The sequence below is a fragment of the Lissotriton vulgaris genome, chromosome 2_1 (genome assembly GCF_964263255.1).
Source record: "Lissotriton vulgaris chromosome 2_1, aLisVul1.2, whole genome shotgun sequence".
Lineage (NCBI taxonomy): Eukaryota > Metazoa > Chordata > Amphibia > Caudata > Salamandridae > Lissotriton > Lissotriton vulgaris.
The window spans coordinates 586,348,359-586,363,866 of NC_141687.1; the positions used below are offsets into that span (position 1 = coordinate 586,348,359).

A 15,508-nucleotide genomic window follows, 5' to 3' on the forward strand; every position below is an offset into this window, starting at 1 on the left:
ACAGGTGGAGCTTACTTGCCGCAGAGCTGCACAACGTGACCCACTAGTGTCCAGGAGTCCTGCTCAAAATTTTTTGTTATCAAGTCACATGCCTAGGGAATATTCGAAAGATGAGGGATTTGCAGTTAGATAAAGTATTCATCAGAAAGATCATTACCGAAGGTATGTTACTTGTTGAAAAACACTGATCCTCCTTCTCTTTTGTTAGAGCTGGAGATAAACCTAGTTTTATAACCAGGTGGCGTATATCACAATTTATCAAAATTCCCCCATGGTCAGATCATAATTTCTTTTCAGGCTTCGCTCTCACAATTTAACCATCAAAGTTCACATTTAGTATAGGAATAACAGTCTCATATTTTTCATTTGAATCTCTTTTATTTCTTTTTTTCAATTTTATCAAAATTATTTAAAACAATTATTTTATTTGTCTTTTTTTTTTTAACGTTTTACAGAATCCTTTTTTTTGGTTATATAAGTGTAATTCATCAGTTCATTAACATTTGTTACAATCCAAATACTTTATACAATGTAACATCAGTTATCATCATCTATGCAATCAAATCATGTATTTGTTTGTTCTGAAAAGTGCAAAGTGTAAAGATACGACAAGACCAACTATACCCCTAACACACATAACAACTACCTCACATACATCACATTCATACAGTTTCACACGCTTACAAATTCTAAAACAATCTCTAAGTTTGGAAATAACAAAAGATCTTAAAAGTTTCCTAACGCCAGGTCTACGCGTTTCGGTGGGATGTGACCACCTTCCTCAGGACCAGCTTAGAAATCGTTTTATCCTTTCATTCTTCTTTGTGTGCAGGGTATCTTCCAATCAAATCCGTACAAGGCCTTTACCACACATTTACGTTAGTGGTCGATGTAAATGATCCCAGTATACCACCACTAATATCGCTGCAAATGTCCTATATATGGCTCTTCCTTCTGGCTTAGTTAATACTACAGTTTGTTCTTGTGGACTCCCACAGAGTATCTTGTCTTTAGCGTTTGAATGGGCCTTTTCTTGTGCTTTTATTTTCTGTTTTTTCGGCAAGGGGGGCGCAGGTTTGGTATATCTTTTAGATTTTGATTTCTGTCCAATCTTAGTGTTTTGTGGACAGGGGCTACCTTTCGAATCTTCTTATGTGTCTCCTTTCATACGTATGGCTTCGTTTTGCTGACTGAGTTGTGGCAAATGCTCCTCTGAGATGCGGTCTTCCTTCTATGGATTCTTCCTGCCGATTCTCCCCTTACACGGCAACCAGGTGGCGTAGCCATGGCAAACTCTGGGGCAGAAGCCTCATGTGTCCAAGAACCTCATTTTATAGCCAGGTGGCCTAGCCAAGCAAAACCGGGGGTAGAAGCCTCAGGTGTGCATGTTTCCTTGGTAAAATAAATGTGAAAAAGTTTTGGCTATTAATTTATTTAATTCAGTTTTACATTTAAGTATTTGTTGATGAGCCCCGCTTAAGGAGTAGTTTCTGCTTCTTGCCTAACTATTTTATATTGAGGTGGACTAGTTTCAGAATCTTTTATTAAATCAATCAGTGAAGTGGTTTGTTCTGTAACCTAATACCAGGGCTTTCTTTGTCTGCCATTTTTTCGCTCCTTACACATCCTGGCAAAAAGCTGAATGTTGCTGCCTCTGATTTGAATTTGCATAACTGTGATCCCACTACCAATGGTAGACATCTTCCTTAGTCATTTTTCTTGGGCAAAGCAGTGGAAGCGCTGCACATCATAAATCTCGCCCACCATTATAGAATACATGCATCTTTGCTTTGGTTGCTGCTATGGCTTCCCCACAAATACCTTTGTGTCAGATGCACTATCTGATCTTCAAATAGGCCTTTGTGTTTTTGAAGAGAAGGTCCACTCCAATGTGGCTATCTACTTGCCTGTGGACATCAAATATAGGCTCCCAAGTAGAGTTGCACATCCTCCACTTTTGTCTCTGGTATGATGTTGGTCATGTTCAAGGAGGCCAAAAGTCTCGACAACAAGTTTCTCATCATGATACACTACTGCAATCGTGACTTTGTTTTGTCATTAGCACTAGCACAATTTGCTTGAATTAGCTTACGTTGACCCTTCTTATGTCCAAGGGGAGTACACTTTTGAGTAAAGCAATTGACAGTATGATCTACTGATGCCCATGGACTGTATTAGTATTTATGTCAGGACACTGATCGCTTCCCTTTTCAGGCACCAGCACATGGGGCTTGAAGCCTTGGACTTGAAGCAGGGATCTCATTATAAAGTAATGGAAATGTAATTTGATAGAAAGCACCTGTTTAAATCCCTCAATGAATAAAACACTGCGGCAATGCAATACTGGCATGACCAAACCAGAGTTCCTCCACATACCAATCAGACTTTACCTTCAACAAGCCAATGAGGTATATGAATGCTTTATGATCATTGCCTTCTTCTGACACAATTTTCAGGCAATGCTTCTTTTTCCGCCACACCTCAATCAGAGAGGAGACTGTTCAGGGCAATTGAATCCACCTCTTAGCTCTTTGAGGAGGCAAAGGAACACCATCACTTCCCCCATAATGCTGGTATCAAGGTCAGTAGGCAGTCAGCTTCTGAAGAAAGTGGATGCTTCCTGGGAAGCGCTTTAGAGCCTGCTACTCGTGTGTATAGGCATCAAGGCTACTGTTGCCACCATTTGTTATACAAAAAAAAGGGAAGTGAGCCATGCCAATATACTAGATATATACAATCCAAACTTTTCCTACTCCTACAGAATTGCAAGATTGTGACCCTGCCTCGGTACTGGAAACAATTCAGAGCAACTGAAGGTTGTGACATTTGGCCTACAGGGTGTATACTTTCATTTCCCTGTCTGGCCTACAATTGCTTTTGTTCACGCTGAGAGAACTTGCACTACTAATAACCAATCACTGCCATTTAGTCTAAATTCTGTGCCTTTACTCTTTACCAAGACTGCCAATAGCCTACTACAATGGCACCCAAACAACTGCTTGAGCTGGATTTACTTCAAATATTCCCTTCTATTAACTTTGTCAGACTTATTTTTAGGTTCATGTGGTAATGAGTACATGGCATTATTCCTGGTGGGGGCTGATCTTTATTTCTGGTGTCTCATTACATTGGATAATCAAGTTAAATAGATTCTGTATTCAACTCTCCAGAGCTACAAAAGTCTACCTTCACCTAGAATATTGCTGATCTGTTAGAGGTTAGAAATGTAGTTATGCCCACCTGAGAAGCATAGAAATGTAGGTCTATCACTTCATCTAAGAGAGTTTCATTCTAAGGAAGCTGTTGCTGAATTGACCTTTGAAGTGTCTCTAAAGATAAACCACAGTCAGCATGCTGGCATGCCTACATTGATCTCCTGATGAATCCAGGAATGGAGAAGTAAAGGAGAAAAACAGATATAAATTCAGGGCGTGAAGGAAGGCTAAACGGTCTTGTACTGGCTTCTGTCCTTGAGGTTTCAAGTCACAGTAATACATGTTACACGTTTGCAGAATGTGAAATCATAACTTTTTCTTTGCTGTTTACACATATTCCACTAGGCATGCTTCATAGTTAAATTTGTAGAATGTTCTCTTTGATATTGATGGAAAGGAAAGAGTTGAAGTCAGGAGAACTGTTTGAGGGGTGAGGGTCGTATGAGCGCTCCAGGCTTATAATATACATACTGATCTGCTTCCCTTCTGTTGTGTGGAGGACGTTCCTTTAATTTAGAGGAAGGGTCCTTTAGGGCTAAGAGGTCAATGAACGCTACTGCGAATTACTTTTGCAAAAAGGGTGATGGCGTTTTTTAAATAGCATTTTACCTGAGGGCTTGAAGCCCCAAGGTGAGATTCAAGATGTCTGGTGAAGAGGTCTTGATTAAAGATTCCAGGTTATACTGTGATTACACTTAATTTTCTGAATTATGGTTTTGGGGATTGTTGCTCATGTGAGTATCTGCTCTGGTTGCAATAGTTTACTGTTCACAAAGTTCTCTTCGCCCCAATAATGTTTTACCGCTCCTGGATCCTATTGTCTAATGCTTTTCTTTGACATCGAAGAAAACAAACCAAATGCCAATACTGATACACAATTCTCAAGAAGGATAGCGCAGTACCAAAGAATCCATTCGCCCATGAGTTAATCAATAGCTTTTTATTCTCATAGCACCTGTTCTTTTGAACTTATTCATTTGTACAAGAACACACAAATCCTTTATTAACCTAAGTTTATACACAATTCCCACAATACAATATGATAACCAAACATTTATATGTACAAAACATCAGAAATCACATTTCCTTACATTCATATCCAATCCTTGATTCATCCTTCATATTCAACCTACACACACCAATGTACCTGTCCGTGAGACCACTAAATATGTACTCACAACTAGTGAATGGCTAACAACTAGTGAATGGCCCCAGCTAAAACAACCAAACAAAGCAATGATTAATGCCTTAATTTAATATGCACACTGTTCCCTCATAAATGTTCAACATTTTAAACAACAATTTATAAACTTGCACAACCTGGCGTAAATACTTTTAGCATACGATTGTTTGGTAAAACAAAAACAAAGCTCTACGCGTTTCGAAACCAACAAACTTTCAGGGTTCTCGTCAGGACCAAGAAACACAGTTTGACATGCGTCAGAAGATCGACAATTCAACAACTGATGAACTCTTTTGTGCAATCAGAAATCTTTTTTTAGACGCTCTGATAAAAGAATTACCCGGAGCCATAGAGCAGATCACGCTACTGAATTTGTGGCAGCCTTTTGGGATTAAGCGCACCGGCAGAAATAGAAACGGCGGCCATTGAGCCAGCTTCACACGGCGCCAGAGTGTTGGACGCCATGGCAAGTCCACAGCACTACGTGTGAAGCATTAGAAGCCAGTTGTACACCACTCAATCAGATTTCTAATTGCACAAAGAAGTTAATCTGTTGTTGAATTGTCGATCTTCTAACGATGTCAAACTGTGTTTCTTGATCCTGACGAGAACCCTGAAAGTTTGGTGGTTCGAAACGCGTAGACCGTTGTTTTTTTTTTTACCAAACAATCGTATGCCTAAAGTCTTTAAGCTGTGTTGTGGATGTTTAGAAATTGTTGTTTAAAATTGTGAACCTTTTTGAGGGAACAGTGTGCACATTAAATTAAGGCATTCATCGTTGCTTTGTTTGGTTCTTTTAGTTGGGGCCATTAACTAGTTCTGAGTACATATTTAGTGGCCTCACGGACAGGTACATTGGTGCGTGTAGGTTGAATGTGAAGGATGAATCAAGGATTGGATTTGAATGTATGAGTTTGGGAATGAATGTAAGGAAATGGGATTTTTGATGTTTTGTACATATAAATGTTTGGTTATCATATTGTATTGTGGGAATTGTGTATAAACTATCTAAGGTTAATTAAGGAGTTATGTGTTCTTGTACAAATAAATAAGTTCAAAAGAACAGGTGCTATGAGAATAAAAAGCTATTGATGTAGCTCATGGGCGTATGGATTTTTATGGTACTGCGCCATCCTTCTAAGTGTTGAGAATTGTGTATCAGTATTGGCATTTGGTTTGTTTTCTTCGTTGAAAGGGCTCAGCCTTACTGATTTAGAGCCATCGACCCCACTTGCACTTTAGTGAGGCTTCTATCATGAGTTTCACTGATGGGCTCCTATGAATCCTGTCAAGTGTTTTATGGTCGAATTATAGCCTTAAGCACCCATTCCCCACACCAGGATCTTCCTGCATGCTGAGTGTATGCTGCCTCAGTGTCTCACGCTTCATACTTTCATTATTGTTATTTTGACCTAGTGAATGATGTTAAAGTTCTTATTTTGGCACAGTGTGTGCAGTAATAGATTTTGATGTAGTGATTTTCCCATGAAGGAGTTGGTTTTAGATTGGTGTCTGTCTTTTGAGTTTGCCTAGTGCCTTAAAGTCCAGATTTATTTCGTGTAAAACGTTATAGCGTTCATGGGTGGGCACCTCAGAGTCCTGTGGTTTCAGTGTTTGTTGCTGTGTGGTTTGTGATGGAGTAAGAACTGTCTCATTCGTATGATAATCTTGTTGGTATTCCCTTGTAGCATATTCTTGGATTTCCATATCTGATTCTGTAACCTTTCCTTCACTGTTCAGGACTACTCAGTGACAGGAAAAAGGTGACCCTTGGCACACAGCCAACGGTGCTCCGAACATTTCGCTCACTGTCTACTACAAATGTCTTCGCTTGCTCCGATCGGCCAACTGTTATCTACAGCAGCAACCATAAGCTGGTATTTTCCAACGTCAACTTGAAGGAGGTCAACTACATGTGTCCCTTAAATTCCGATGGTTACCCTGACAGGTGAGTGTGGGCTATTGTTAATTTCCTGGCACAGTTTCTGAGCTTTCTTAAATCTAATTTTTCCCACGTATGTTCATCCTTGGCAGTGCCCTTGAGGTCCCTAGCACAAACAGACCATGTGAGTGTCGTATCATTCGTGTCCAGGGCCCTGAACACAAGTTTAATAACTTCTTAGCTCTTTATTGTCCTTAAGCTCCAAAATATATATATATATATATATATATATATATATATATATATATAATCGCACAATCACCCATAAGGGTCTCTGGGTGCTGGGGGCCGCCGGGAAGATTTAGCAAGCTATTGCCCAGAGTCACAATGTGCTGGGCTAATCTTCCGCCGGTGCCGGGGATCAAACCGTGATCCCCAGATTCCGGAGTCAGTCGCCCTAGCCACGGCGCCACACCTCTCCCATCACATGCAACCGTTCATGTCCTACATCTGCCCACAGTGACCCCGAACCGGTTTGCTCTATTCTACTTTCCACAAAATGTATTTCACATCAGTGTGCCAAAGGAAGCAAGATCTGTCTCTTCGAGGCAAACAATGTGTTTCATTAAGTTAAAGATAAAAAGTGAAAAAATATCTGTCTGTAGGCAGTGTTGTAACAAGAGGCTGTTGCATCAATAGGCGCGGGAGGTAGTGGTATTAGTGGTGCTGCTGCAGCCTCATAATGAATATACTGAAGTTCAGAAGGTAAATGAGCAATATAAAGGGCTTTACATTTTGCTTTCATCTTATCACATTTGCTATGCATTCAAGACAGAGGTCAATTGTCAGGCTTATTCTTTCAACTTGTAGATTGGTATTAACTTTTCTTAACCTGACTACAAAGTATTTTGTGAAGTGAACGATCTGAAAGTCTTTCTGGGGTACGTGGAGTATTAAAGGGTGTAGAATGTAAGATTGTTTTCTAACAAAACATTTAAATAACTGTAAACAAACTGAACAAATATTTCAAAAAGTAGCAGATGGGAAAGCCCAAATGAAGCATGTTTTTGTAAATCTTAAATTCTGATAGAAATAATGTTTTTAAAATGATCAGAACAAAACGAGGCACTTTATTTGGCAGTGCTCGTGAGGCACTGATTGGACTGGAAAGAGTGGGAATCTCACCTCGATCCATCGGGCAAATAGATCGCACTACTTGGTGACCTCGGTGGCAATAGTAGCAGTTTACGAACCTAATGTGGACACCCCTGCCTTTTTTCAAAACATATGGGCCAGGGTGAGGGCAACTAGATGCAACACTATCATCTGGGGAGGGGACTTTAATGCAATACTCGACGTGTTGAACAGGAAGGGGCAGACCTGCTCCCTTCATCCTAACGTAAGAGCTTCATTAAATGCTATTATGTCTGACGATAATCTGATCGACGTATGGCGTCACCGTCATCAACACATTAAGGAAGGCACATGTATCTCTGAGTATCACCGGGCCTGGTCCAGGTTAGAATATTGGTTGGTATCACGGGATGTGGGGACATGGAAAGTCTCTCACCTCCCCAGATCTTTGTCCGACCATGCACCTTGTCTCCTGCGCCTTACTATGCCAAACTCACCTAGCAAAATGTTCAATTAGCGGTGTCCCCCTAATGCCCTATTGGATGAGGTCTTTAACGAAGAAATATAGGGGGATATAGTCTATTTTACTCTTAATGCTGGTTCGGTCTCAACCCAGGCCTCCTTATGAGAGGTCTTTAAGGCGGTAATAAGGGGTAAATGCATAGCACGTCAAGACCTGGTACTGAAGGCAATCAGGGGCACATTGGCCTCCCCCGAGAAACACATCTAGGAGCTCGAAACACGATTTTTTACTACTGACGACCCCACCCTTATGCTTAATTAAAAGGAAAACTGTTGGAGTTGGAGGAAGAGGCCCAGCGAGACGTGAAGTTTCTGGGTAAGCACACACAAGCCAGGAGGTACGGGGAGGGGGCTAGGCCGGGGAGAACCTTAGCGACAATGCTTCGCAACCCGCGCTCCACTGCATATGTTAGTGAGATTCGGGGAGATAACCCGCAGGTGATTAGAGTCCCACAAGAGATATTGGACAAATTCACCCAGTTTTATGCCAAACCGTATACAGCCACACATTGCTCAGTACAGGAGGGCCTTCTGTCTTTCCTGAATTCCCTGAAGCTGCTTTGGTTGAGACTGGGGCACGGGGAATACTTGGACGTCCCCTTCTCTGTAGAGGATGACACCTAGGCGATTAAGGGTCTCCCATTGGAGAAGGCCCCAGGATCCGATGGCTTAACCACCGCATTTTACAAAGTATATGCAGAGGAAGTAGCCCCACACCAAACCGCACTTTGAGGAGGCCCAGACCAAAGGTATTTTACCGCCCTCCATGCGTGAGGGCATCATTATTACCCTGTTGAATCCAGGGAAACTCAATGACAAAATCGACTCTTACAGACCACTCTCACTAATAAACGTGAATGTTAAAATGTTGGCAAAGCTGGTTGCTAACCGACTGCAGCCGTTGCTTCCATTGATAGCCAGCATAGACCAATCTGTGTTTATCCTCGGGGGATCCACGTCACACAATCTTCGGACCTTTTTTACTGTAGTTCAGTACCTGCACCTTGATACGCAAGCAATTGCAATGTTCCTTGATGCCACAAAAGCATTTGATACTCTAGAGTTTATATATGTATTTGTAGTCATGGAGAGGATGGGATTTAGCCCCCTTTTCGTGAGTCTCATATGATTTCTCCGCACAAAGACATCTACAAGGATCCGAGTGAATGGTATGCTATCAGATCCGTTCATACAGAATGAGGGCTACGAGACAGGGGTGCCCTCTATCCCTCCTGCTCTTTGTTATAGCGATGGAACTACTGGCGGTGCTATTAGGCAACACCACTCTGCTAGGGGCCTGTGGTTCAGCAAGAGGGGCCTCCTGATTTCATTAGATGCCGACAATATCATCCTATATATTAATGACCCTGCGGCAAACATTGCCCCTATCCTAGGTGAATAAATTACATTCTGAGGCCTATCCGGCATTTCAATAAACTGTGCCAAGTCAACTATATTTCTCCTTAACGGAAGCTACTACACCTTTCCCCATTGATTATCCACTCAAATGGGCCAATGGCCCGAATAAATACCTTGGCATGTGGATTAGCAGGGACATGCAGGATATCTGTAATATGAATTACGGGCGTATAGTTTTGTGGCTAAAGGAGAAAGTTAATGCCTGGACTGGCCTCCCCCTGTCCCTGGCTAGGAGAATCACAGTAGCGAAAATGGTGGTTCTGCCGAAACTGTTGTATGTATTCGTTAATATTCTGATTCTTCTCACACAAGCTTTCTTTACTTACATTCACTCTTAACTAATTTATATGATTTGGACGGGTCGACAGTCACGGATCTTATGGGAACTCTTAACCCTACCTTTATCCCCGGGCGGCCTGGGAGCCCTGCACATGCATTCCGTGCACAGGCCCAGTTCCTGCATTTTTTGGCACATCCCACCCCTTGCCAACCACACACGACTGTGGAGATGGATGTTGCAGTGCCAGTTCCCCTTCAGGTGGCCCTATATCGGGCATAAAGATGGCATCGAGACGGCATTAACACAGTCGAAACCATGAGGTGGGCTTGGGATGGACTCTAGGCTAGAGCTCATCTCAAACTTTTGTATGTCCCGTCCATTCCCCTGGCACATAACCCTATGATACCCACTATTGGGGAGGGCGCAAGCAGAGCACTGGCAAAAAAATAGGCTTACGTACCCTCGCTGACCTATACCCCGGGTAGATGTTCAGGCCCCCCGAACCCGCAGAGGAGCACGCAGTGCCCTTTTCAGAATTGTTCCTATATTATAAACTTAGGGCTACGTGCAGGGCTATGCATGACACATTCCCCAGCCCTCCTCTTACACTGCTTGCCCTTAAAAATGTGTTAAAAACAGACTCCCCTCGCAGTCTCATAACAATCATTTATAATAATATGCAAATTCTGCCCCTCTGTTAACTCCAAAGGCCTTTCAGTCTTGGAAAGCCGAATTGCAAACTCAGGTAACGGAGGATCAATGGGTCTTTTGTTGCAACCAACTCGCAGCTTTGTCTCCCAACTACAAGCTGCATTTGGTTCATTATAAATACCCCTACAGATTCTGTAGGACACCCTCCCAGTTACACCGCATGTGGATCAAGGCAGATGACGGATGCTGGAGATGTGGCTCTGCCCCAGCTACGTTCCTGCAAATGGCATGAGATTGTCCCCGGTTGGCCTCATTCTGGTCTAAGATCTTCACCACAATACATTATATAATTCGCACGGCGGACCCATTACTTGAACTACTGGGATATGTTAGACACACACTGGCTGGGAGCCGTAAACTACATGCTATGTTATTACTTTTTTTTTTTTTTAACTTATTTTTATTGCCATTTATATTTTACCATGACAATTTGCGATACAAGTACATGCATTTGAGTTATATACTTCATCTGCTACAGCTTAGTATATTGCTATCTAAATGAGGATCTGATCGGTAGACATTTTGTCAACGGTGGTATTTGGGGCTGAGTAAATGCCATACAGAACAGGGGTATAATAACCGGGAAAAGGGATCGGCTGTGGCGTCTGGGTGTTGAGTCTCACAAATCAATGCAGCTGTGTACTGAAGTCGTGGGGATGATTACGATCGAACCGATTTCAGTGTCTGATTGCCCAGTGTGATTTGGCTTTGGTGTAACTGACAGCATTACGAATGTGCCGTCGGGGAGGGTCCTATGTGTGCGGCTTGTGATTTACGTTGGTGGTTGGGGGTCTATTGGTATGGGTGCGCCGCCGCCCCGTACCAATATATGGGGCTATGTTATTACTATGTGCTAAACGCCGGGTAGCCATGCACTGGGGGAGAAAGGGAGCCCCCTCTGTGAAGGCTTGGATTCAAGACGTAACCTTCAGCCACACACAACTAACTACCTTTTGGGAACTGATGCCATCAGCATCCAGGCCAAAGGACATATGGGGTCCCTTTCTGGAGTGGGCACACACACAATAAAACGAAGGGGCGGGCTCTCAAGTGGCATCCCGGGATTTGTAGGTATGCACTCTCAAGCAGTGCTTAATTTAAGCCGTTGGTTTCCGGTGCTCGGCGCCAGCACTTAATTGTCAACAACACAGTATGACAGTCTGACACATGGTTGCGCTGCTCATCTAATTTAGAGAGGAGCTTAACACAGCTTGTTTTTTAATACAATTTCCAATTACTGATGCCTACCTCCCCAGCCATTCCTATAGTTTTGGGGACTTCAAATAATCTTGAGCTGTCGCACGTACAAGCAAAAGAGTTGTTGTGGTACCGTCATTGACAGCAATGACGGGCAATGCGTGGTGCAAGCTGCAGTGGCCTCCTGGTCAGGGCCCTGGCACTTACTATTTGACAAATTAAGCACTGTTCGCAAGCCTCACTACAGGTAACACCCTGAACTAGGAGTAGTACTGACCACATGATCATTATGAGTATTAGAAAACCCACATAGGCCCCGTTACGATTGTCGATTCCAGGTGCGCTGTGGACTAATCTGCAATTTAAATGTCTCCCGCCGTACTGTTGTACAATGTTTGATATTTATTACAGGATACTGTAAGTATTAGACCATTCCAATGTACAGTACTGTAGCTTGCAAGCATATACTATGTGCAACTGCCTAAGTTGTATATATTGTTTGTTTTCCGAAATGCCAATAAAGAAAATTAAAATAAAGTTTCCATGGCACATGATGGGCAGAGCCCAAAATGTACATTATACATACATTTCATATTAGAGGGTACTGGTTATTTTTAAACCTCAAACTAGCATGCGAAACAGGTGCAACAACTGAAAATGTACACAGGTTACCACACAGTTCACTGAACGCAGCATGTTTAGATGTATATGTACTAACGACAGAGCTATTCATCTTGGATATCCTGACAGTCAGAAAAGGGTACAGATCTGTTTATGGAGGGTTGATTTGTGGCGGGCCGGTAGATCTATGCCCTGATATGCCGCCTAGCGGGACCAAATCTACTTGTGTTTCTGCGGACAGCCCCGTGCCTGATATACTGCGTTACTCCAGTATTAAAAATTTCATAGATTTCCATAGCTTGTATCATTCCCCGTCGTCGGAATGGGAGTCTCTGTAAATAAAAAATAACATTGCAGTAGGTACAAAAGAGAAAGAAGAGGCCTAGGCCACATCTCATTTTGTAGCATATCTACCTCTTTTTGTAAAGAGACCAAAATAATGCAACAACCAATCAGATTAGCCTCACCCCATAGAACCTTCCTGAGAGAACCTCAAACCTCAGATATTCTACCGCACGTTGTGTGGTAGAAAATCTGAGTCTTCTTTGTGCTCTGCTCACTTCAACTCTGTTCTACTGTTTTTCAGCAGTTTTTTTCTTCAGGATTGTTATATATTTCTTCTTGGAATGTCAGACCAAGAGAAAAAAAACATTTTTAAGGCTGGTTCCACCTGTGGCAAGAAAAGGTTGTTTGTGACGGACAGGCATGAAGACTACATCTACTGCCTGTATCCGGACCACAAGGCAGTGGATTGCAAAATCTGCCGCACCTTTTCCACAAAGACTCTATGGGACCGTGAGGGTCACCTTATTTATTTTATTTTATTTTAATTTCTTGTATTGCGCAGGAATCAATCCCATAAGGGTATCGCCGCGCTTTGTTCACCAGAGACAGTAGCAGATACAGTGCAGTGGATTAATGGAATTGAAATGCTTCCCGGAAGAGGAGAGTTTTTAGTGCCTTTCTAAAGGATAAATGATTGTTGGACATTCTCAGCTCAATGGGAAGCTTATTCCACAGAGCGGGGCCGACTGAAGAAAATGCTCGGTCTCCCTGTCTAGATTTTTTTGTAACAGGGGGTTTCAGAAGGGCTTGGTTGCTTGAGCGAAGTGACCGGCCAGGTTGATACAGCTCCAGCGATTGAGAAAGATATTTTGGGCTGTCTCCGTATAAGCACTTGTGGACCGTGCAACATATTTTGAAACTAATTCGTTGCTGTATAGGGAGCCAGTGCAGCTCTTCCAACAAGGGCTTAGAGGGAGTCCTGGCTGGTGCGCTCATAACCAATCTGGCCGGCGTGTTCTGGACTACCTGCAAACGGCCCACTGCATCAGCGTTAGCAAGTGTCAGCAGGCCGTTGCAGTAGTCCAGGCGGCTAGTGACCAGGGCCTGTACCAGTGTCTTTCTGTAGGTGTCAGGGAGGTATGGGAAGACTCGTTTTAAAAGGCCGATGGTATGAAAGCACAATCCAGCAATATAATTAGTATGCTCCTTGAGGGTCAGTTTTTGGTCAATTTTTACTCCTAAGTTTTTGACATGTGGCTTTGATGTTGGCACTGGACCTAGGTCCAGCGGCCACCAGTCAGGGGACCACAGAAGATTTGCTTTACCTACGAGCATAATCTCCGTTTTTGCCACATTACATTGGAGGCAGTTTACGGCCATCCAATGTGACACTGCCCTCATACCCTCAGCAAAATTTTCCTTTACTTTAGGGCCAAGGGAGCTGAAAGGGTAGAGGAGCTGGGTGTCGTCAGCGTACGAGACCGGCGTGAATCCATACTTCCGTACAATCTCAGCAAGGGGGGCCACATAAACATTAAACAGTGTAGGGCTAAGGCAGGAGCCCTGTGGCACCCCCTTCGTGAGCACCCTCGAGATGGAGCAAAAGGGGCCCAGGCTGACAGATTGAGACCTCCCAGAAAGGAAGCTCTCCAACCAGGATAGTGCTAGACCTCCAATCCCCACTCCCTGCAAACGGTTGAGAAGGATGTTATGGGACACGGTATCGAAGGCCGCCGACAGGTCCAACAGCACTAGAATCATTGAACCCCCTCTATCTTGTGACATTTTGATCTTGTCCGTCACCGAGAGGAGGGCTGATTCAGTGCTGTGGTTGGGCCTGAACCCAGATTGTGATTGGTCCAGGCCCCCTGTCGCCTCGATGTAGCTGGAGATGATGGTATTAGCGTGTTTCTCAGCCAGTTTGCTAATGAATGGGAGGAGGGAGATAGGACGGAGGTTGGAGAGCTCTGACCAAGGTAGGGAGGTATTTTTGCGTATGGGATTCACCACCGCTTCTTTCCACTGTTGCGGGAGTTTTCCTTCAGCAAAGGAGAGATTTATAAGTCTTAGAATGGAGGGGCCTAGAGATTCAGTCAAGGAAGAGATCATTTTAGCAGGAATCAGGTCGTTGGGGGAACCGGTTTTCATATTGTTAATGAGAGTGGTCAATTGGTGTAAGGTTATTTCTGGAATTACCTGGAGTGTTCTCAGAGGTGGTCTTAGGGGAGATTCCAGAGGCCACTGTCTGTAAAGGACCTGTGATGTTTGTGATTTTCTTATATATCCCCTCAATTTTATCTTCAAAAAATTGGCTCCACAAGCTGAAGTCGAGACAGGCAATACTGTCAAGTGACAGCAAAGATTCGTCATCGCACTCGGTCTGTTAGGCTAGGTGAATTCTACTCTCCTATTTTTCCCTCCCATGCGGAGTACCTCAGGGATCCTCCCTAAGTCAGACCTTTATTAATATCTACGTGTTGGACATGGCCAGGATCATTAAAACCCTTGGGATGAGGTTCACTTCCTACGCCGATGACACCTAGATCGTGTTGGCAGTCCACAATGATGGACCAGAATTGGCAGCAAATTTTCAAGACGGGATGCGAGACATCAGTTCCTGGATGTCACGGAACTGCCTGAAGTTGAACTCCGATAAAACTGAGGTAATGACTTTCGGTAGTTTATCACCCAGCTGGTCCCCAACTTGGTGGCCAGCTGAGATGGTCCCCCCTCCGCAACCAGTCACTAAGGTTAGGAATTTGGGAGTGATGTTTGATGATAAGCTCTCTTTTTTACACCATGCAATGAGGTGGTGTCTTCATCTTTTTTCACCCTCAAAATGATTAGAAAACTCCTCCCTTTCCTCCCTCTTAGTGCAGGAAAAATCCTTTTGTGCTCACTGGTCTTATCTAAGATCGATTATTGCAACGGCCTCCTCCTAAACGCTCAGGAGAAAGTTTTGAACAAGCTGCAATTGGTGTAAAATTCAGCAGCCAGAATACTTTCGGGCACCCCCAGGGTTTAAATCCATCTCACTGATTATACGCCAACTTCATTGG

General features: G+C 43.3%; 1 protein-coding gene across 1 annotated transcript in view; it reads left to right on the top strand.

Moving 5' to 3' along the window:
- The window catches only part of DDB1 (damage specific DNA binding protein 1), a 1,134,380-nt gene that overhangs the window by 541,232 nt on the left and 577,640 nt on the right, over positions 1-15,508 (top strand). The window contains exon 16 of the mRNA XM_086955618.1: positions 6,139-6,346. Coding sequence (XP_086811744.1) covers positions 6,139-6,346 — 208 coding nt within the window. The remainder of the gene's footprint in view (positions 1-6,138; positions 6,347-15,508) is intronic.